General features: G+C 47.5%; 2 protein-coding genes across 51 annotated transcripts in view; one reads left to right on the top strand and one right to left on the bottom strand.

The window, feature by feature from the left end:
• The window catches only part of KIAA1328 (KIAA1328 ortholog), a 392043-nt gene extending 379880 nt beyond the window's left edge, over window positions 1-12163 (top strand). The window contains exon 13 of the mRNA XM_063640193.1: window positions 362-12163. The gene's annotated coding sequence lies outside the window, so the exon portion shown is untranslated. The remainder of the gene's footprint in view (window positions 1-361) is intronic.
• Window positions 12164-12477: 314 nt separating this feature from the next.
• The window catches only part of CELF4 (CUGBP Elav-like family member 4), a 323827-nt gene continuing 314496 nt past the window's right edge, over window positions 12478-21808 (bottom strand). For 35 of the 50 annotated variants that reach the window (XM_063640267.1, XM_063640275.1, XM_063640265.1 and 32 more), the window contains one exon: window positions 16138-16219. Coding sequence is in view for 15 of the 50 variants with exons in the window: in XM_063640223.1 (XP_063496293.1) it covers window positions 16166-16219 (54 nt within the window). In the remaining 35 variants the exon portion in view is untranslated. Of the gene's footprint in view, window positions 14140-16134; window positions 16220-21808 lie in introns of those variants that run through there. The other 15 variants (XM_063640223.1, XM_063640236.1, XM_063640231.1 and 12 more) reach the window with 2 other exon arrangements.

Raw genomic sequence — 21808 nt, 5'->3', positions numbered from 1 at the left:
TGTGACTTTTCCAGGTCCCTCTATCTTGGGTGAATCTTTCCAGACCTTGCTCAGTTATCATCACTTCCATGGAGGTTTCCTAATCTCTCAGGCATCATTATATACTCTTGGCTCCCATAGTACTCTGTAGAGCCTTTGTTATAGCCCACCTCAATCTGTCCCATATTGCTCTGTGCACTGTTTGTCTGCCCTATTAGAATGTAAAGTGTTCAAAGGGAACATATATTCACTTTGGGGAATGCAGCCTTACCACTTGTGAGCTGTGTAGATTTAGGCAAGTTGCCTGTATTCTCTAAGCCTCAGATATAATAATGCATAAAAATATTTGTTAAGATGAGAAGTGACCATTTCTGCCTTACAGGTTTGGTGCCTGGAATGCTGACCTAGATCTGGAAACTAGCCCAGGTGAAAACAAGAATGATGAGGCCACAGTGTCCATGAAAGTAGGGTGAGGCAGGGTGTCCTGTGGAGCCAGAGGGAGTACCAAGAGGGAGGTCCTTGGAACATGGAGGAACCAGAAGGCCCAGGAGTAGAAAGCAGTGTTGGTGTTTGTGAGAAAGTAGAAAAGGTGGTTGGCCAGAGGACAGGCCCTGTTCAAGATCTGACCAGGACATCAGAGCTGGCCTCTCCCTCCCTTCTTCCTTGCAGGCCACAGCTGAGCAGCCTTAACTGACACCTCCTTGGCACCAGCACACAAACAATGGCCCATGGCCTGATGTCTGCCAGGATGCCCTAGGCCCGTGCCCTTCACCTGTTCTGCAGCTATAAGACTGTAGTGTTTGCCCTCCTTGATTCTTCCAGGTACTGCCCCACCCTGTTCTTCTTCCCATTCTTTGAGTGCTGAGATTGGCCAGTCCCGTGCTGAGATGAGGGAGCCGGAGGAAGGGAGACTGGCTCTCACTCCTCACTGCTGCCCATTGGGATGGGATGAACTTCACAGCTCTGGTTTCCTGTGTTCTCCTCTCAGCTGCAGGTGATTTAAACTTGTTGGATTTATATAACATTGGGAAACGGTAAACTGTGTAAATTTGCTATGTTTTCCAGGGACAGTTATTTATGGAAGGGCATTTTTAACTCGAGTGCTAGAAGTGTTAAATCATTATAATAAATTCATGCTATTCAGACTTTCCCACATTGTAATAAATTTTTTCTAAGCATGAATGAGAAGATCCATGATTCTTCTAATATACCATTATGTATTTCTTCTCAAAATGACACAGCTCACTACAAGTTGGAGAATAATAGAAGGAGATTTACTGTGTTGGAGGGGAAAAAAAAGCAGTTGAGCAGGGATGAGTCTGAGAAGGGACTTGGGAGCAGTGATCACAAGCAGAACTTCTCCCTGCCTCTCTGCTTGCTTCTTAGCCAGATGGAAGGGACAGGCATTGAGGGGTTACATCCCCTCAGTCTCCCACCTGAGCTTAGGGACAGCCTTTGTACACAGAAATGGGGCATCCTAGTTGCCCTCTGCGCTGTCCTGTCCAGGGGCAGGTGTGGAAGTGAGGCTCTGTTAGAAGGAGAAGCTGTCTTTCCGCATGATATCAAAGCCCTGCCAGGAACATCAGTCTGGGCAGAGAGCTGCCCTGCATATAGCACCCTCTCCTCACCTCACTCTTCACCTGAGAGCTCACCTGGATCAGAAGATTCATACCTTCTACCAGATTCTCAAAGGGATCTGTGATCCAAAAAAATTCAGGAATCACTGGTCTTGGGTGAATTCTGAAGCATTTTCTGACTGTCCACTATGTGCTAGTGAAAGTTCAGCAACATAGCTCCGGACTTCCCACAGAGGACAGGGCAGTGAGGCAGAAGGTCAAGTTGAGCTGCAGTTAAGAGTTCCTTGAGGTCAGTGCAGTCACAGAGCCCTGAATAGTAACGTCTGGGTCAGGGTCTTCAATCAGAATTTTCCCAGGCAGAGGAGCACTGTGTTCAAAGGCATGGAGGAAAGAACCCCAAGGTAGTGAGCTCATGGACAGCCTTGAATGCTAGGCTTGACGTTTACACTTGGAGGAGCAGCAAGGCTCATGCTTGCATAGGCCCATGAGACCTGCATAGACTGCAATCCTTGGCAACAGTTTACTTAGTGTTCCATCAGAGGCTTGGGTTTAAGTTATTGCTCTGTAGCTGTGTGACATTGCACAAGTCCCTTCACCACTCAGTGCCTCTGTCTGCAAAACATAGCACATGTATGCCTGCCTGCCTTGCCTGGCACAGTATCTGTGGGGATCTGATGAAAGGATGCTAATGCACCTGCTGAGTAAACAACTGCAAACCTCTTAATACATATCAGGTGTCTGTAATTTATCTGGAGGCTGGCAAGAGGCAGTGGGCCCCTCTGAAGCATGGAGAGTAGGGGATTCCATGATAGCCAGGCAGAGCTGGGAAGCTGGGCCTGCCAGCTCCCAACCATCGCTGCCTCCTGCGCATGTCACCACCTCAGGCAGTGCCTCCATCAGGGCACCCCACTGCCACACTTGCCCTGGTTTGAGAATGTCATTTAACTCTGTTTCTCCCATCAGCCTAGAACTTTGTCCCTCATGCAAGGTCCTGGCTTCTTAAGACACCTCTGCCTCAATGGCCCTGGCTCTCCAGATCTCAGCCTTGAGGAGTGTCAGCATCAGGCAGAGCTGAGAGCCGTTCCAGGGTTGGGACCTCAGTTGTGGTCCACATGGCCATCTGCCTCCATGAGGGGTGCCTATGGGTAACTCCTGCCCTTCTTTCTCATACTCTCCATCCCAGCCTCCATCCTCCACCTCTAGTATTTCCAAATCTGTCCCTTTCTTCAGAACTGAACAACTAGTGATATTATTTTCTTGTTTTGCCAGTCAGGCTGCCCCTGGGATGGAGTGGGAAGGGCATCCCCAATTGTTTCTGAGCCATGGCTAGTGTTTTTTTAATGGGCTGGAGGAGAAACCATGGTGGCCTATCATGCTGCTGGGACTGCTGAGGTTGCAAGCTTCCCATGTCTGTGTTTGGGGGTTTCTCCTTTCATGTTACCCAGCACATTGTCTGAGGAAGCAAGCGGGTGGGGATTGTTCTCTGCAATGCCCAGTCCACATGGCTGACCGCTTTCCCCAGGCTAACCCAGCTAATGTTCAAACCAGCCATTTTTTTTTCATACATTTTATTTTGAAGTCAGACATACAGAGAAGTTTTAGAAATAACACAAATAATTCTTTTATACCCTTTACTCATATTCCCCAAGTGTTAACATTTAACTTGTTTGCTTTATCATACACTCTCTCACACACATATAAACACTGTATTATTACTTTTTTTCTGGAAACATTTGAGAGTAAATTGCTGACCTAATACCCTTATTTCCCCAAAAAGTTCAGCATATATTTCCTAAACAAGGACAGCCTCTTACATAACCACAGTACAGATAATCAAAATTAAGAAATCAATGCTGACACAGTACCTGATCTTATTTAAATGTTGCCAGTTGTTGAACTAATATCCTCTGTAACCAAAAACAAAAACAAAAAAAAGAAAGAAATTCTGGCCCAGAATCACAAGTTGCATTTAGTTGTCTTGTCTCTTTAAATGAGCACAAGCCATTTACTTCATAGAACATTTTGGGTTTGTCTTGTTTCCTTATGATTAGATTCTGGTTATGCATTCTCAGCAAGAATAAGTGATACTGTCTACTTTTGAACACATCTGACCAGGAGGCCCATGATAGCATTTGTTACAGGTTACATTCCAGATGATACTAACTTTGATCACCTGGTTAAGGTGGTATCTGCCAGGTTTCTCCTTGTATAATAAAATTACTAACTTTCCCTTTGTAATGTATAAGTATCTTGTGGGGGTATACTTTGAGGCTATGTAAATATTGTTTCTCATACCTTTTTTTTTTTACCTACTTGTTTTATCACCCATTGATGTTTCAGCACATTGCAGTTAAATCCTTAGTCTTCTACTTTGCCCCTGCCTACTCTCTTTGACCAGCCCACTGCTAGGAGAGAGACTGGAAACAGAGACCATTTACTTCTGATCCTCAGGGCCATTAGCTAGGGCAAGAACTACATACAAAGCAACACACAACAGCATGGGAACAAGAGCCCAGTGAAGTGGTTCCCACTCAGGGCACTAGAAAGTCAGAAAACAGGTTTTCTGTTTCCAGTAGACCCCCTGGAGTAGGTGGACCCTGGACTAGGACTTAAGGACAGGGAGAATTTGGATGGCCAGAAATCTGGAATGACATGAGAATCTGTGTCCATATGCCATATTTGAGGGCCCCAGTGAGACCCTGCCCCGAATGCCTGTCATGCCAGGAGCTCCCAGAGTACTGGGAAGACCTAAACCACCAGGCTTTCTTTTGATCCCTGTTCAGAGTTAGGGCAACATGGGGCAGAGGGACCCTGCAATGAGTGGGCCAGGCCCAGGGTGCTTCAGAAGAGGCCTGTGGAAGGCATCCCTGCTTCCACTCCCCACCTCTTCTCATGCATTCAGCAAACACTGGTGAGCAACTACTCCATGCCAGATATTGAAGTCAATGCTGAAGACATATAATACTCTCTAAGGGGATGCTTTGAGCCCAGAGATTCTTAAGGTCACTCAGCACTGAGGGCAAGGCAGGAGCTGGCTCCTGCCCAGAATCAAGAGCAGAATACAGTGGAGGATAAAACCCTGTGCCAAGCTCCCTCATTCCAGGATGACTGTCATGCCCAGAGCAAGGATGAGGGTACTCACAGTCACGCATCTCCTCTGACTTTTCTTCTCCAGTGCCCTTTCCCAGCGCTTGCAGAGAGCTTCAGGCACACTGAAGTTGGGCCAAATCCCTGAGACCCAGGCTGCCTGCTCACTTTGCAGAGGAGGCATCTGAGGCCAGAGAGGTCTGAGCCTTTCCAAGACAGGCCTGACTCCACTTTTCTGCCCTGTGGATAGGCTGTGTGTCTCTGTTTGAGGCTTGGAAACACAGTCAGCAAAGAGGCTTTTGAGGCAGGAGCCATTATGCATGTGCCTTGAATAGGTAGCTTTTTCCAGTGTAATATGAAGATTACATACACGGCGTCTGCCATAAGGCAGACCTGGGTTCAAATCCCAGTTCTGGGGTTCACGTGACTTTCATACAGCATATAAGCTCATCTGTAAAATAGGGCCCAGGATTGCTGCAAAGATTGACTGGAATGGTGTCCCTGAAGTAGCCAGGACAGTGTCTAGATGATAAGTAAGTAGATTGTTTTGAAACAAGGCCTGTGTCTTCCCCCAGCCTACCTAAGACATCTTGCAGTTCTTCAGATGGTCTGGGGTCCTTTGTGCCTTCATGACCCCTCCCATGGAGTCCATGTAACACCTGCTCACCCTACAAAACCTGGCCCAGGTGTCTCCACTTTCCCAGACAGGGCCACTTGCCTTCCGTCCTCTGGGCTGTCCTGGGCCCCCAACATAGTTCCCACACGCTGGTGTGCAGTTGTCTTTTGCTTGTCAAGGAACCTCATGGGGGAATTAGTGCAGCTGATTTTGAATCCTGGCTCCATTACTTTCTTACAGTGTGGTTTGGGGCAAGTTACCTACCTTATCCAAGCCTGTTTGTTCATCTGTAAGGTAGGGTGATAGGACCTTGCAGAATTACAGGATTAGAGATAATACCCATAACATACCTCACATTGGGCCTGGAAGGTGCCCAGTGTGTGCTATCTTCATCTCTTCACCTCTAATCCTTAGTGCAGTGCTGTGCTCAGTCGGTACACTATAAATATTGGTTCAGCAGGTTAGGGAACAAATTACTCCCCATGCCCAGGTAGTTTTCATTTTAAAAGCAGAACTAATGAGGCCCAGGTCTAACCCAAAGAAAAAGGCCTAACAATGGGATCTGAGACCCTGTGTAGGACTGGAGTGCAGTGAGAAGCTTGGGGCATGTGTGTTGGATCTCCTTAGTAGAAGCCCACATCCTGCCCATGCAGGGCGAAAATGACCCACAGTTGTCCTGCTCCTGAAGCCCCTCCTTGGTTCCCATGAAGAGAGCAGGAAATGGAAGGGAAACAAGGTTGACAGCTCCTGAGCCCTCTGGACTTCCTGCCATCCCAATGCCCATGGCTCCCTGAGCTGGGCCCCAGGAATAGGTAAGGACAGAGTAGCAATAGCAACAGTGAATCATGTTGGAGACCCTGAAGACAAGAGGCATCTTCGTGCCTCAATTAGTGAAGTATGGGGCCTTCACAAATGGCTGAATTTTCCCTTTTATTTTAAAAAGTTTAATTTTTTTTTTTTTTTTTTTTTTTGAGACGGAGTCTCACTCTGTCGCCAGGCTGGAGTGCAGTGGCGCAATCTCGGCTCACTGCAAGCTCCGCCTCCCAGGTTCAAGCGATTCTCCTGCCTCAGCCTCCTGAGTAGCTGGGACTACTGGCATGCGCCACCAGGCCCAGCTAATATTTTGTATTTTAGTAGAGACGGGGTTTCACCGTGTTGGCCAGGATGGTCTCGATCTCCTGACCTCGTGATCCTCCCGCCTCGGCCTCCCAAAATGCTGGGATTACAGGCATGAGCCACCATGCCCAGCAATAAGCTTAATTTTTTTATAAGCAAATTCTTAAGATCAATGCAAACCCAGTTGAGCACCCACAGTTTGCACTGATCTTAAGAATTTGCTTATCATTTTCTCCGGTGTTAAGTGTACTGGGGGAAATGGCTGACACAGCTCAAAAGGCTTTTGAACTTCAGGTAGCTCCATAAAATGTTAATAAATATTATATTTATTTCAATTTAATTTTCTCTCCTTGTTAATAATAAAAGCTCCTGTCTGTCCCTACAACCAGCAAGTGCTACCAAGGAGGGGACTTATGTACCCATTAGCAATATGTTTACTAATTTGTTACTCACCTTTAAGAACTCCAGCTCTATCAAGGAGAGAAGATAATCAAGGAGAGAAGGGAAGAAAAGAATTGGTACCTAGATCAATATAGATGCTGTCATTTCTTACAGGTGAAATTGCGGTTGTTGAGAAAAAAAATCAGAAGAAAGAAGGGAGTAGGAGACATGAGAGAAGGGCTGGAGGGGATTAACTGTGCAGAGAGTTTACAACTGAGGGAGATGTGATGTAGAGATCAAGGGCACAGCCATGCAGATAGACCTGGACTTGAATGCTGATTCTGGGTAATTTAGGTGAGGGACTTAACCTCTCTGAGCCTCAGTTTTTGCATCTGTAAATTAGGGTAATATCATCTGCATCATAGAATTATTGTGAGAATTCGATGAGATTATAACTAAGCAGTTCTTAATGCAGTGGCTAGTACAGAGCAGCACCCCATAAGTGACTGACAGCTACACCCGTGCCTCAATGAATGATGCCCAAATGATGAGTGGAACTGGATGGCCCCGATGCCTCTGCTCAGTCAGTGGGTCCCGAGCATCCCAAGGCCTAGGCTCACCTCCTGGGAGTCACATGGGGCAGCTACAGGAGCCTGGGCACATCACTGCCTGGCTCTGGGTCTCCTCACTGAAAATGAGGATGACAGCTCAGTTCCTTCCACCTGTACACTCCATGCACACACACTTAAAGAGCAAGGTAAACAAGAACTGACAACACAGGCTGCTGCTAGGGAGAGAAATGGATGACTGGATTCAGGGGTGGGAAGAACTTCATTGTTTCCTTTTTCCTGTGTTTTGAATTTTGAAATATATGAATACATTATTCAAAAAAATAGATAAATTTTTTTAAAATGCAAAGACCAAATTAGTATGCAGCCTGAGGCCATGTGAGCCCAGAGGAGGAAGGCTGCAGACAGCGGCAGTCACAGTTGTATTGGGAATGCTCTCGGGAAAGGAAAGGGCAAAGAGAGCAGCAGAGGCACAGGAGTGTCAGCTAATTGGGGTCCCTGGAAAAAAGCAGTGAGAGGCAGAGGTGTGTGCACCTCAGCATGACAGGAATTCTCTGGGAGTGGCATATGCTGACTGGACTTCACAAAAAAATGACCTCAAATGGTCTTGTGTCATGTTCAAGTTTGCTTGTGTTGGGAGGTGGATTGTCAATAGAATGGAATTAAGAAAAGGGAAGGAGGATGGGATCGCAGCCTGAGCCATTCATTCTGAGTATCTATGCTGTAAGAAATTTGCCACTCTGATAATCCTTGGGGTGGAATGTAGCTGAATGTGGCTGTCTCTTGTTCACTTCTCAACACTCTTGGGGGTAGTATTATCCCCATTTTAGAGATAAGGAAATTGAGGCTCAGAGAGGTTAAGTAATGTTTCCAAAGTGACACAGAAGGTATTAGAGAGAACTGTGATTTGAATCCTGGTCTGAAGTCAAAGTCCATGCCTTTTTCACTCTAATACCCTAATCTTTCCATCTCCTCTGCTAGTCTGGGAAAGTCCTGGTTAGAGCTTCACAAAGGGCAGAAACAGAGATGGAGATGCTCAGAGTTTCCTGAAGAGGCAAACAGGCTGGCAGGAAGAGGGAGAAAGGGTGATATAGAGGGCCCTGGGGAGCTGATGCTGGCTCTCCAGGCTTCCACTCTGTCACTAGCAAGTCCCGGGGCACCTGGTAGTGTTGGGGACCAGAGACTGGGGGGTAACCAAGGGGAGAACTTGAGGAGAGAAATAGAGGGAGGGTCAGTAGGGGGAGGAAACTAGAAAGTTAAAATAAAAATCTTATACTTGCAAGCATTTATCTTGGGATGGGAGGGTGTGTTGACTATACACTTATTCCACGTGCTACCACTACTTAAAGAGCATTTCCAGAACACCTGCCTTGTTGGGACATGCCTTCAGTTGTCCGTAATTTGTCCATTCCTTCCTTCCTTATTCACTCATTAATGCAGGAATGAATCAATACTGACTGAATATCCAACTTCCAGAACTCACTAGTCTGTTGAAGGTAGTACATCAATGGTAGCTAATAATTTTTATTTGGGGGTGGGTTCCATTTGGGTAAATAGTCAAATGGCATTCACAGCCAAGTCTGATGCTGTCACTTTGGGCTGGGCTTCCTAAGCTCACTGCCACATGTCCCTTTTCCACTTTAACAAGTGGTCAAGCAAGGTGGGGAATGTTTATCTGTGTTTTACCCACTGTAATTCAAACACTAGCCCTGCAGACCCTGTGCGATGGGGATCTGCAGCTTTGCCCAGATGACCAGCAGCAGTCCTGGAGGATGGAGGCCCTGGCAGTGCTTGCATGAGTGGGGAAGCTCTAGTACATCTTGTGTTTCTCTCTACCAGTGCTTAGTGTGAGGGACGGGGATATAATCCTGCTCAGAACAGGAAAAAGGTCAGATCTTTAGAAAAACACAGAGGGAGATGGCAGCATTAAATGAAAAGTCTCAATAAACATAACTTTTTCATACTAGCATCACAGAGATAGGAGGATAGAAGGAGGAGAAGAAAGAGAAAAGAGAGAGAAGCTGTGACTACAAAGCTTTGGAGGAAGAGCTGGAAGGCCTTTGAAAGTGCTGCTGGGAACAGGTGCAGTTGCCCTGGGGAGGTGCTGGAGAGGGGACTGGGGCTCCCACCAGGAGCCAGTTCCACCCCAGGATAAGGCAGTGGTGAGGCTATGAAGGCCAAGTTCCCCAGGGGCTGCCACAGCAAGGTTACAGATGCCCAACAGGCCAGAGCCAGCTGGCAGACATCAATGCAGCATGGAAAACATTAAGGGGAAGTGGAGGCATTTAGCAATGAAATGACTTGATACCTGAGGTTTTTGTCAAACTGTGAGTTGAGGTATGCTGAAGCTAGGTAGTGAGTACATGGGGATTCCTTATGCAAGTGTCTCTACTCTTGTTTATTGTGCTTGAAATAAAAAGTTTCTAATAATAAGCAAAAGGTCTTTTACAAATAGGGGTGCTATGAAGAAGCCACACACTGCAGATAGGATAACAGCAAAGGAATAAAAGCCATAGAATAGAAGCAGAAATTAACAAGAATTTTGTCTTGGGTTCTCTTAACTAACATTGCAAATCAGGAGTTCTTAACCAGGGAGTGATGGATGAGTTGCAGGGATCCCTGAGCTCTCCGTAATCATGTGCAAAGTGATCTAATAGTTTCCAGCAAGTTTTGAAGGAATCTCTTTTCCCCAGAGGTTAATAAATTGTATTCTCTCTTAAGTGTGCTATGCATGTATCAGTCACCTGGTGTGTGGTTTTTACATTGAAGGTTTCTTTTATAGAACTGGAATGTTCATATCTGGCTCCAGTGTTTTCAGCTCCCCTCTCAGTCAGCCATACCCGGAAGAGGATTAAATTGCCTGGCTGGCTTCACAGCCCATCTCTCTGGTGACAGCTCCCAGGGTGCCTACAGCCCTTAGCCACAACACCTTAAGTGGAGGGAGGGGAGGGCTATGTCCCAGAGACAAGGGTACACAGTGGGGAGGTGGACACAAACAGGAGAGGTCTGGGTAGGTCACTTGGGGATCTCCGGGAGGCTTCCTGGGGTCTGAAAGAGTAAGAGGGGGCGCTGGGGGTTGAGGTTGTCCTCTTTCAGCTGCAGTTATGCAATAGAAATCACCATGTTGACTAGTCTGAGGCTCAAAACCTAAAGACACCTCCCCACTCCCCAGAGAATTTCTTAGAAAACACCTTCCATTCTTCTCAGGGCAGAATAATACCCAGTCTGACATCCAGCCCCTTGAAGCTAATTCTTCCAAGAAGTGCAGCTCCCTAGAATGGACACAGCAGGCTGTCACTTGGACTTGCAGCCCTGTTGAGCAGCAAAGGGGGGTTTAGGGGACATTCGGGGTCTCCTCAGTCCCTCTCTCTTGGAACCATGTCCAGATTTAGGTCAAGGCTTGAAGGCCTTCCCTTATTTGCTGATACATGGAGATCTTTCTTTCCAGCCTAATGCATCACAGGCCAGCATCAGAAGCACAGACTTGGCCCCTGGCCCTGAGAAGAGAGATGGGAGGAGAGGATGGAGCATGGGGTCCAGGCACTGCTCTGTAGCTGGGGCTCTGAGCTCTACTCTCCATACCCTCCTTCAGAGGAGACAGGTGGGGACCAAAGCCATTTCCCCATCTCCCACAGGGGGGCACAGACTGACAGACAGTCAATGACCCTTGTTTCCAGGGGCTTGTCTTCTCTCCTCCAGGCATCTGAAGGCTTGCAGGTTCCCTGCCCCTCATGTGGCAGCCCTCCTGTCTCAGCAGTGGAGAGAGGTGGGGGCCCTGGGAAAGAGTCACCCATTCCTAGACCAGACTGCAGGGCTAAGGGCAGAAGAAGGGAAGGAGGTGGGAGAGTGAAGATTGAGAAGAAGGTCTGTCCCAGGCCAGGACTGGGTGAAGGCATGCAGCTGGTGTGCAGCTGTCTGGGCTCTCCTCTCCAGAGGCCTGTTGCCCCTCTCCAAGTCCTGTGTGGTGTCCTTCCTCCTTCAGAATGCTCTTCCCTCCCACCCTGGCATTCAGGGTCTGGACACCTCTCTCCAGCTCGTATCTAAGTGTAGGACAGGCAGCATGCCAGGAAACCCCCCAGGGGAGGACCCCAACTCTTCCTTCTACACCCCTGCCCCCGCCAGGACCCTGACTAAGGGCCCAGAATCCTGTTTTCTCTATCCCTGCAAACTGCCAAAGCAGCGGGAGGTATGGGGCCAAGAGCAAGATGCTTGCTGGTAAATTTGGAGTTGCATCCTCATCCTTCTTCCTTTATTGTGGCCTCTTCCCTCCACTGCCTCCTTCCCTAAGATGTCACATAACTTCCCCCCAACCCAACACTTGCTCGGCCTTCAGGTCTGGTGGCCTCGGTGGCCTCCTTTCTGTTCTGCTTGGACACTGTGGCCACCTCTGCCAGGAACCCAGAAGAATGAATTTGCAATGGGGACTTTCAGAGACACACACCAGTCCAGAGAGATTCTTCCTAGAGTGGAAAAGGACCTCCTTTTATTGTTCCCATCACCTCCCAGAAAAAGCCTCACATGCTGAGGCTCAGAATGAGGGCCTGTGTCACAGATTCCATAAAGAGGACCAAAGCTACTTCCAGTGGGCAAGCCTTGGGGCTGTGAGGCACAGCTGGTCAGAGTCCGAGAGGCACAGACCAATGAAGAAATCTTTTTTTAAACTGTGCTTTATTTAGGGCTAAGCTGGAGAAAGCGTCATCCAATAGTTACAGAAGGTTACAAGGAGTTTTAGGGAGTTGAGTGTGAAAAGAGCAGTTGTACTGAACTGCAGCTGTTTTCTTTTTTTTTTCTTTTTTTTTCGTTTTTTTTTTTTTTTTTTTTTTTTTTTTACATCTGGACATCCTAAAAGGAGGAGTCAAGAGAAAAAAGGAAAATGAAAAACAACAACAACAACAAAATTGACAGAAAGAAAGGAAAGGCAGGAGGCCCTAGAGGAACTGGAAATTTGTTCTTCTAAAGGGAAACAATGGTAGGTCTGAGAACCCCCGGCCTCCAGATGACCTGGACATCAGTGAGAAGGAATCAAGGCAGAATGCCAAAGCAATCTTCCCAAGGGTGCAAATAAATTATAATAAATATGTTATACTTTAAAATATATGTGTTCTTAAATAATTCAGTGTTTTTTCTGATTCTGAGTTTTTTAAGCAATGTCTTTAACTGCTCTAAAGTCATTTACCAAAGATAAATATCGTGCTTTCATTAAATAGTTTTCCTTGTTTTTTTCTCTATCATTACAATTAAAAGTCCTACAAAATATGCAAATTTATTTACAGAAAAACAGAGCCGGCATCATTTAAACATCCCTGTTTTTCAAAATTCCTTGTAAACAGTTTCAGAAATTCTTCAAAGATTGTTTATTTTTCTCTCTCTTTTTTAAGGTTTTGTGTGTGTGTGTGTGTTGTCTAGTTGTTTTAAGATGAAAGTTCCCAGTTCTCCCTTGCCCGGAAAGTCTCTGGAGCAAGCGTGGAAGGCGAGTGAAGCGGAAGGTGAGTGAAGCGCACGCAGCTCCCAGAGGGAAGCGAGAGGCGAGGACGGCGGCGGCGGCGACCTGGGCGACGCGACGCGACCCTTCTGGCCGATGGCATGGCCTCCACCGGCGTCGGGCAGCCAGGCGCCCGCAGGTGTGGGGCGAGTTCGGCCTGGCCCTCAGAGACAACGGCATCCGACAGCACTCGCCGGGAGAAGGGATTGATGCTCTGTCTAAACTCTACAAAAGTACAGTCCTACAACATCTGGGATTTTAGCAGTAATGCTAACTTCTATAGGTTTTTTTTTTCCTTTTTTTTTATTTTTTGCTTTCCTCTAATTTTTCTTCTATTATATAGGTATTTTAAACTTTTCCTTTTTAAAATTCTGTACAACTATTATGATTTTAAGAGGGGGAAGAGTTAGAAGCATTTACAGACTTTTCACAACAATGACCTTGCTTGGTAAGTCCCATTTGTTCCCCTCCTTGTTTTCTCACACTTCACGGGTGAGTTTTAAGATTTGTGTTGCTTTCCCCAAATATCCACCAATTTGTTCATCTTTTAACAGCTCCATCCAGACATAGAATACAGAAAACCATAGGAAAGTGTCATAGACTTGGATGAGGGTCATCAAAGCGCCTCTCAAAGTATCAAAGAACTATTATCTTGCTGTTTTAAAAGCATTGAAGCGTTATTTTTCCTTTTTTTGTTGTTTTTTTGTTGTTTTTTGTTTTTTTAATTTTTTGTTACATTTTTTCATAGAATCGCTCTAAGCTGTTTCAAGAACAGCCATGAGGCAGGAAGGAGGGGGTCCTCCTTTCCCCCTCTATTTGACATAGAGCTACACATCTGCAATAAAAAGTTTGGTCCTTTGGTCCCTAAATAGCTAAAGGAATGACAGATAGAGATGCTCAGTGGCGGCCTCTCAGCCGCCCCTTGGGGACCAGGCCCCACGCACCACTTGCCCCAGCCTGCCTCAGGCGCCCGTGGGCTGGAAAAGCCCCGGGATCGGTAAGCAGCGTCTCCTCCCAGTTCCCAGCCCTTCAGCCTCCCCATCTGGTCTCGTGATTGTTTTAAAGTTGCCTTTTGTGTGTTTTTTTTTTCTCATTTTTCTTCATCTTCTTCTTCTTTATGTCATATATATTTTTCCCCCAAACACGTGCCCTCTGAACTCCATAGACGCTATACTTTCGTTGAAGAAATGTTACAGTCACACAGACAGTGTCTGGAGTCTTCAGCTTGATTGATATAGGCTGATATGTCAAAGGTGTCATCCAACAGTTCTCATTTATAAATATATATAGAGAGAGGTTTGTTTTTTAATGTAGCCCGTTCAGCATCCTGCCCTAAAATGAAGAAAATCAGGGCTGATTAAGCCAAGAGGGAAAACACAAACAGCATCCAAACACCAATAGGAACCTGCCTCAGGGGCTAGGATGGGAGCTCTAGGGGATGGTGGGAGGGAAGGAAGAGAGACCAGTATGAGAATTAGTCATGATCATGATACATTAAAAAGAAATATACTCTTCTATTCAGAGTAGAAACCACTGGGAGGTCTAGTGGTGATGGTTGTAGCTGAGGTTTCGTTGTTGGGAGAAGGTTCTTGATTTGGGTTACTTTAGCATTCTGGATTGGGGGTAGCTACATCTAAGGGGAGAATTTGGGACTGCGGGATATGAATTCATAATTAAACTTGTCTCTGAGGGATCTAGCCCAGATACAATATGTATACAGAAGCCTAGCAAACAAGATAGGAAAAATCTAGCAGCCCAGCCCACTCCTCCCAGCTCAAGGGAAAGAAGGAAGACACATCCGTGACTCAAATTTTGTAGAATCCTTGCCCAGCTTCCAGCCAACCACTTCTTTCCCGGGGTCAGTAACTATTTGCGAGGCTGTGTATATATATGTATATCTGGATATATGTGTAGAATATATTCACCTGCACATATGTGGATATACATGGATATGTGTGTATGTATATGCATATATACACACATACACACACATAATACTTTTCTCATACATGCCAGGGAATTTAGAGGAATTCAGAACTTCAAGGGAGTGGACGGGAAAACCTAAAAAAAGGTCAGAAGAGATTTAATTATCAAACTTAAATAAATTAACTCAGACAGTGCTTGATTTTGTTTTGAATGGTGGCTTTTTGGTGTTTTGTTTTGCTTTAAAAAAATCATGATCTGACTAGAATCAGAAGGCGAATGCTTAATCATTGTGACTTAACAAATGAGACTCATCTCCATTCTAGCAAGCAGCTTCCACTTATACATGGGGGTGACTGGTTACATCAAGAAAGTTAGAACTGCAAAGCCCCCACTTGAGGGGACAACGTCATGCGTATATCAATCCATGCTGGCAGGTTTTTCACACTGTTGATTCAACAAACAGCAAACCGTACACAGCAGTCTAAACAATTACAACACCAAATAAAATAATAATAAAATTAAAAAACACTTGTCAAGGACCCTTTTTCAGTTGTAAACAAAAAGGTGCATTTTGCTTTTGTTAGTACTGTTTCTTCCAAACCAACCAAAAAAACCCTCCCGAGCCCCCAGTCCCCAGCCTCCCCTCCCCACATTTAATTTAGCAGAAGTGGTTACAATACAAACCTTACAATTGTTACTGGGCTCTCTTGCAGAGGCCTCTGGCTTTGTACTCTAGTTTTTTGGTTTAGAATTTTTTTTTTATCATTCTGTTACTGTAGATATTTTGTTTTTGTTTTTTGTTTTTGTTTTTTTTTTTTTCCCTTTGAAGTGAGATTGAAAATAGCCTAACTGGAAAAAGACCAGACCTAGGAAAGTGTCAATTGAAAAAGGCCCCCAAATTTCTAGAAAAAAATAAAATCACAATATTTTCAAGTGCAAGTAAATCAACCACGCATAGATATTTTTAAGATGTTTTCCTTATTTTTAAGAAAAAAATAATGGTTTGCACAGGTAAATGATCCCATGTTTGATAATTCAGGAATTCATCTTTATTTTGACTATTTTTTGTTCTTTTGTTTTGTTTTTTTCTCTACGTGACATCTAGAGAAGCATAAAAAAACGCTGAACAAGAAAAACCAAACAACAGAAAGTAAAACCACTGCAAGCACCAAGAACGAAACGAAAATGAGCACAGCAAAAAAGATTGTGGCAGCACAAAAGTCAAGAAAATGCACGTGTGATCATGACTGGCCAATCATCAACTGATACAACATCCAAGAAAAACGCTCCAATCACAGCACCTCCACGAAACTTGACGGCAATTGTCATGCAACCGATTCTTAGCCTTGTTACATGACGCCATCATGTCACACTGTGAACTTTGAGTTGATTTGAACTTACGGATGGGGGACTTTTCTCCACTCTCATGTGATTACGTGAACTTTATTCCTAGCTCAGCGCGAGACTGTGGTGGATTTGACTGGCCCTGGTTGGGTTGTTGGAATTTGATTGAATGACAAAAGAAGAAAAGATTTATATATATATTTATATATGTAGAGAGAGAGAGAGAGGACGAGAGTGTGGGTGGGGGAAGGAAGAGGTGGGGCAGGGCAGGTGGGGTTGGGGAGTGTGGGAGGGCAGGGAGGGCTGGGATTCGGGTGAAGGAGGGCAAGGAAGAAGTTAAAACAAAATTAAAAAGAAAATATATTTATACAGCACCAGACCACAGCATCAATCTAGAAGCTCTGATGAGAGAACAGCAGTCAAATCATAAGAGAACTGAAAAGAACTCAAAGGATGGAGGAAGCCAGCAGACAAACATGGGCACATCAACACACACACACACGCACACACACACACGCACACACATACACACATACACACGGTTGTTTATGCAGACACATGATACACTGTGAACAGAAGCAGAACCTCACACAGGGCCACTAAGGGCATCCATCATGCGTTGGGGAGGGGGGCATGGGCGGTTTGGCAAGGGGGCCAGAAAAAAATAAAACAGCCCCTCAAACCACCTTGGCCAGCAAGCAATCTCAGGGAGCAGGCGCTCTGGTTTTCATCACCCTTGATTCTTTCTCTCCCCCAGGGCTGGCGCTCCCCCCCTCCTCAGCTTTCTGTGACTGCAGCCTGTGGGCCAGCAGGGGATGTCTGTCAAGTGGCCCTGGTCAGCTGGGTAGGTCAGAGGCTTGCTGTGGTAACTGCTGTGTCCACGGGGTCCATCTACAAAACGCTTTGCTGCCATAGTACCACCCAGGCTGGCAGCAGTTCGGCCCTCCCACCCTGTGGACCCACCCTGGCCACCATCCTAGAGAAGGCTGCAAGGGCACCCACTGTGGAGGTTATGGCCCTCCCCGGCTTCAGCTCCACCTCAAATTACTTTCCTCAGAACCTGAGGAGGGTTCATTTTGAGATTTAGGGTAAAATTCATCAATGTTCTTGGAATTCTAGAAACATGCCTTGGCACTACTGAGTTCATCTTGCATTTGCCTTACCCTGTTTCTTTGCTCACACTCTTTGCCTTGCTCCCAAGTGGCCTGTGTAACCAAACTGAGGCTGCATCTAGGCACATGAAGCCCTTCGAAGGTTCTGCAGCCCTGACCCATAAAATCGTCACATGGAAGGCTGGAGAGTGCCCTGCAGGGGGCCACGTGCAAGGCTGGAGGGTCCCCTGCAGGGGGCACAAAGGTGAGCACCTCTAGCCTCTGCTGCTCCCACTCTTGCTCTGCTGACTTCCCCTGCTCCCTACCCCATCCTCTTTTCCCACCCCCTCACCCCACACCCCTCCATGAACAGCTTTCCAGCCTGACCCACCACAAGGCCCCAACCTTCGGCTGTCTTTCCTGGTGGAGCCCTAAGTGGTTGAGAATGAGTTCTCTTCCCTACCAGGAGTCATCAGATGATTCAACTTTCGGTTGACTTCTCCACCCCTCACCACTTCATAGTCCTCTGCTGCACCTGGGATTTGGGGTCCCTAGCTCCACCCCTCCCCATAGTTATCTTGAACTTGCACTGGAGGCCCTCCTCTCCTGTGGCACTCAGGCCTGGGCCAAGGCCTATGTGCTAGGTTGATCTGCAGGCTTTCCAGTCTACAGGCTTCTACATACAGCGGACTTCCACTCTCAGCTTTATGCTTTCCTTCAGGGAGGGAGGAAGGGAGGCCTGGGATCTTAAAATATCACTGTGGATGAGGGGCAAAGAAGCTGAGCCCAAGCCCGGCCTCCAGCTCAGCCTTCACAGAAGCACCCCAGACGACTCCTCTGCAGACCCCAGCCTGCCTGCCCACCAGGGCTGGGTTCTTTGTTCTTCCAACATTGCATCTCCTTCCCCCAGATCAGGGACCGTCCCATGCCCACCAAGTCCTGAAATGCCACTTCCAACTCCTCCCAGAAGCCCTTAGGCGCACCCAGGATGGCCAATGGGCAAGTCCCATTGGCACGGGACAAGAGGCCTAAGGAACTAAGGAGGGTATTGCCATCAGATGGGGGCTGTGGCAACTGCAACTCAGGGACTCCCTGGGACTCCCCTCTTTCTCCCTCCATTCCAGCCCTGAGCCCCTCATGGGCGTTCACTCCTTCCCACTCTGCCTGCTCCTCTCCCAGCTTTAGAGTGCAACTGCTTGTCAGGGCCAGGCACTGTCCTGTGTACTGCAGCATAAACCTGAATAGCACACAGCCCCTGTCCCTAAAGCTCAGTCTAGGGAACTTCCTCACACACACCCTCATCTCTTACACATGCGTGGCCCTGGACACATAACACACCCTCACACAGTCCCTGAGGAGCCCCCAAGACTCCATGGGCTCAGCTGGCTACTGTCTTCATTAGGAAGCAGCTCCTCTTCTTCCTGCAGGGTGACCCCTTCCCGACCACTCTCGGGGTGGAGGCTCACAGAGCACAGCCCTAGGTATGGCTGTGGGATCACTGACCAGCATGGTGAAGTCCAACTCACCGAGCTGGGTGAGGAAATTATGGCCAGGCTGAACCAATTCAGATCTCATGTCCTAAAATCAGCTGGACTCAAGCAAAGGAGGGCCAGGCCGAAAGCCACAGCCTGGCCCTGTATAGGTCAGACCCAAAGCACCTGTGCCTGCAAAGCCTGGACCCGACACTCTCCAAAAGCATACTCAGAGCCAGAGTCACAGGACTCACTGGGGTCAGGACAAGATGCTTGGTGCACTCTCCAGCCATAGAACTGGAGTGCTAGGAGTCTGAGAACCTGGCCTGCTGCTGGGGCCCAGTGTGTCTGGTAAGCGGTGGCAGAACAAGGGGCTCAGAGGCCAATCTCTGAGCTGGGTGGGGCCAGGCTGGGTGTGTTCTGCCGGCTGGCTGTGGACCTGGCCACATGCATGTTTTTGCGTACTCCTCCTGCCTTTGCTTCCTTCCTTATTTAGTTTCCTGGCAAAGATTGCTTAGAGAAACTCCAGTCTTAGCACAAGACAACAAACCCAAGCCGCCAGAGGGGTAGGGCAGTGGGGAAGCAGAAAACCAGCCAGGAAGGAGAGTCACTGACTCCAACCCTGATCCCACCCCACTCAGGACCTTCCTTCATGGAACCAAAGCCCAACTGTACTCCCCACAGCTGCCCTGCCTGGGCCCCTCTCCCTCCCCCTGGTCTGCCCCCACTCTCTTCTGACTTGGCCTTAGAAAGCCTGTACCACCATGGAGCAGCTGCCCTAGCCCTGAGGTCCGCCCTTCCACCTCCCACTTTGCTCCCAGCTATGGCTGGTCCCTCGGCCCCTGCTCAGGCTTCCTGCCCTTCTGAGCACCTGGGGCTGCAGCTTAGGCCTCAGCACGAATGAATACCCTTTACTAGCCTGTGATACCAGGCAGTATTTTAGCTGCTTTTTTGTGCCTTTTCCTCCCTCGCTGTCAGTCCAGGGGCAGCCACTTCTCATTGCAGTCCCCAAGGCTGCCTTGAGAAGCTCCCTATCTCTTCTTAGCAACCTCCTTCTATTAGAGCTTCCAACAGTCTTGGGCTGGGAAGCCTGACAGCACCATTTGTTAAAATACTGTCTAAATGAAAATTAAATGTCAACTTTACTGTAGGAGTTATGTCACATAGTAGTTTTTTAAAGGACTGCTTAGTAGAAAGGAGGTGGTTAGATGGCTGACCCCAGAAAAGTGAGGTGTCATATGTGCTCCCTCAAGACATTCAGGATACTCTGGGGTGATAGGTTGGGGTGAGGGTAGGGTGGAGCTTCTCATTCTCCTCACTTGAAGAGGAGTAGGCTCCCTGGCTTCAAAACTTGGCTCTGCGACTCACTAGCTGATGGGCAAGCTACTTAATCTCTCTGTGCCCCATCTGCGAAATGGAAATACTAACACTACCTACCTTATAGGTAGTTGTAGCTATGTAGTTACATCTCCTAGTTGTTACTTCTCAGAGCAGTGCCTGGTGCGTGGTAAGCACTGTGTGAAAGTCTAGGGTTCTAATCTTTCTGCCCTTTGCATGCCTGGTGGAAGAACCCACTCTGTGTTTTAAACCACTCCTCCCAAGCCCCCACCCCAACTCTGAATGCCAGCTGGTTCAACCCTGTGGGCACTTCTGACCTTATATCCCAAACAATAAACCTGCCTTCTCACTCCTTCATCTGGGAATTCTTCTAACCTAGAGGTTTTATCCTGGTTTGAGCCAAGGAGGCTAAGACAAACTACTTTCAGGGGTGCCCCTTGGAATCTCGGGGCATGACCCTGCCTGATTCATATCCCCATACCCCCAAATCCTCTAGTTGACTCTAACACCTTAGTCTCATTAATGAGAAAAAAGAAGCCCAAAGAGGACAAGCACCCTAACCCAGGTCACACCTTAATGGCAGAGCTATGCTGATTTAAGAAAAAGTATCCTATATACAGAAAAAGCTGCTTTCACGAAACCATCCCTCCATTCCTATGGAAATGCCCCCATCTGCAAGCTGCCTCCTGGTGTCTGTGTGTGCACAGAGCCAGAAGCTCCTTGAGGGCAGGGATGGTGACTCATTCATCCTTGCATCCCCCGCACTGAGCCCAGTGCCTGGCACAAGAAGGTGCCCAAACTCTGAATAACATGTGTGTTTGCATCTGGACACAAGCCAGAAATGGGCAAGGATGGGAAACAAGCCAGAAATCGGCAAGGATGGGAAACCAGGAGGCAGGAAAGACTGGTTTTGCTTTTCCAGGATTGCAGAGAGCGGAAGCACAAGTACTCCCCCCCAGAGAGAAGGCCCCTGCTCTCTGAGGGTGAGAGTTGCTACTTCTGGGTGGAGGAAGGGTGTTCTGCTGGTGTCTGTACCCCAGCACTGGGTGGAAGATTTGAGGGGAGACTGGGAAGCTGAAGACCTCCCTCCCAAACTCTGGACTCTGAAACTCAAATGTGTAATTCTCACATGCCTAATCTTTCTCCCAATCCCTCTGTTCTTCCAGTGACTTGGGCCAAAAGCCTGGGACTCATCCTTGGCTCCTCTTACAAAATACATCTAGAAATTAATTCCTTCACATCTCATCAACTGCTGTGACACTGGACTGAGTGGTCAGTGCAGTAGACCTATACTTTGGCCCCCTACAAGCTATTATCAACACAGAAGCCAGGGTAACCCCACTGAAATGCAAGTTACCCATCACTCTTCTATTCAGAACTCTCCAATGCTCTCTCCATCTCCTATTTCAGAGAAGAGACCAAAGTCCACGCAGTGGCCTTCAAGGCCCCACACCAGGTGGCCCTCCTCACTCTCCCAGCAACCCAGTCTCCTGCTGTTCCTACCCCACTCTGCAGCCCCAGCTTGCAGCCTCCATACTGACTGTTCCCTCAGAAGCAGGGGCATGGCTGCTCCCCTCACCTTCTATGCTCCAATTCACTTCCTCAATGAGATCTACACTGACCATGTGGTTTAACTGTAGGCCAACAATCTCGACATACTAGATCATATTCTTTGATCACATGTCATTGTTTACTGTCTGTCTCCACCTTCTGTCTTGCTCACTGCTGAACCCCAAGTGCCTAACACAGTAGCTGACACACAATACTGCTGAATAAATGGAGGAACATGTGTGGGGACAGGCGGCCATAGGGCAGCAGGGTGCTGAGCTG

The sequence above is a fragment of the Symphalangus syndactylus genome, chromosome 1, assembly GCF_028878055.3.
Source record: "Symphalangus syndactylus isolate Jambi chromosome 1, NHGRI_mSymSyn1-v2.1_pri, whole genome shotgun sequence".
In the NCBI taxonomy this organism is placed as follows: Eukaryota; Metazoa; Chordata; class Mammalia; order Primates; family Hylobatidae; genus Symphalangus; species Symphalangus syndactylus.
This window is presented reverse-complemented; position numbering and strand designations above follow the sequence as displayed.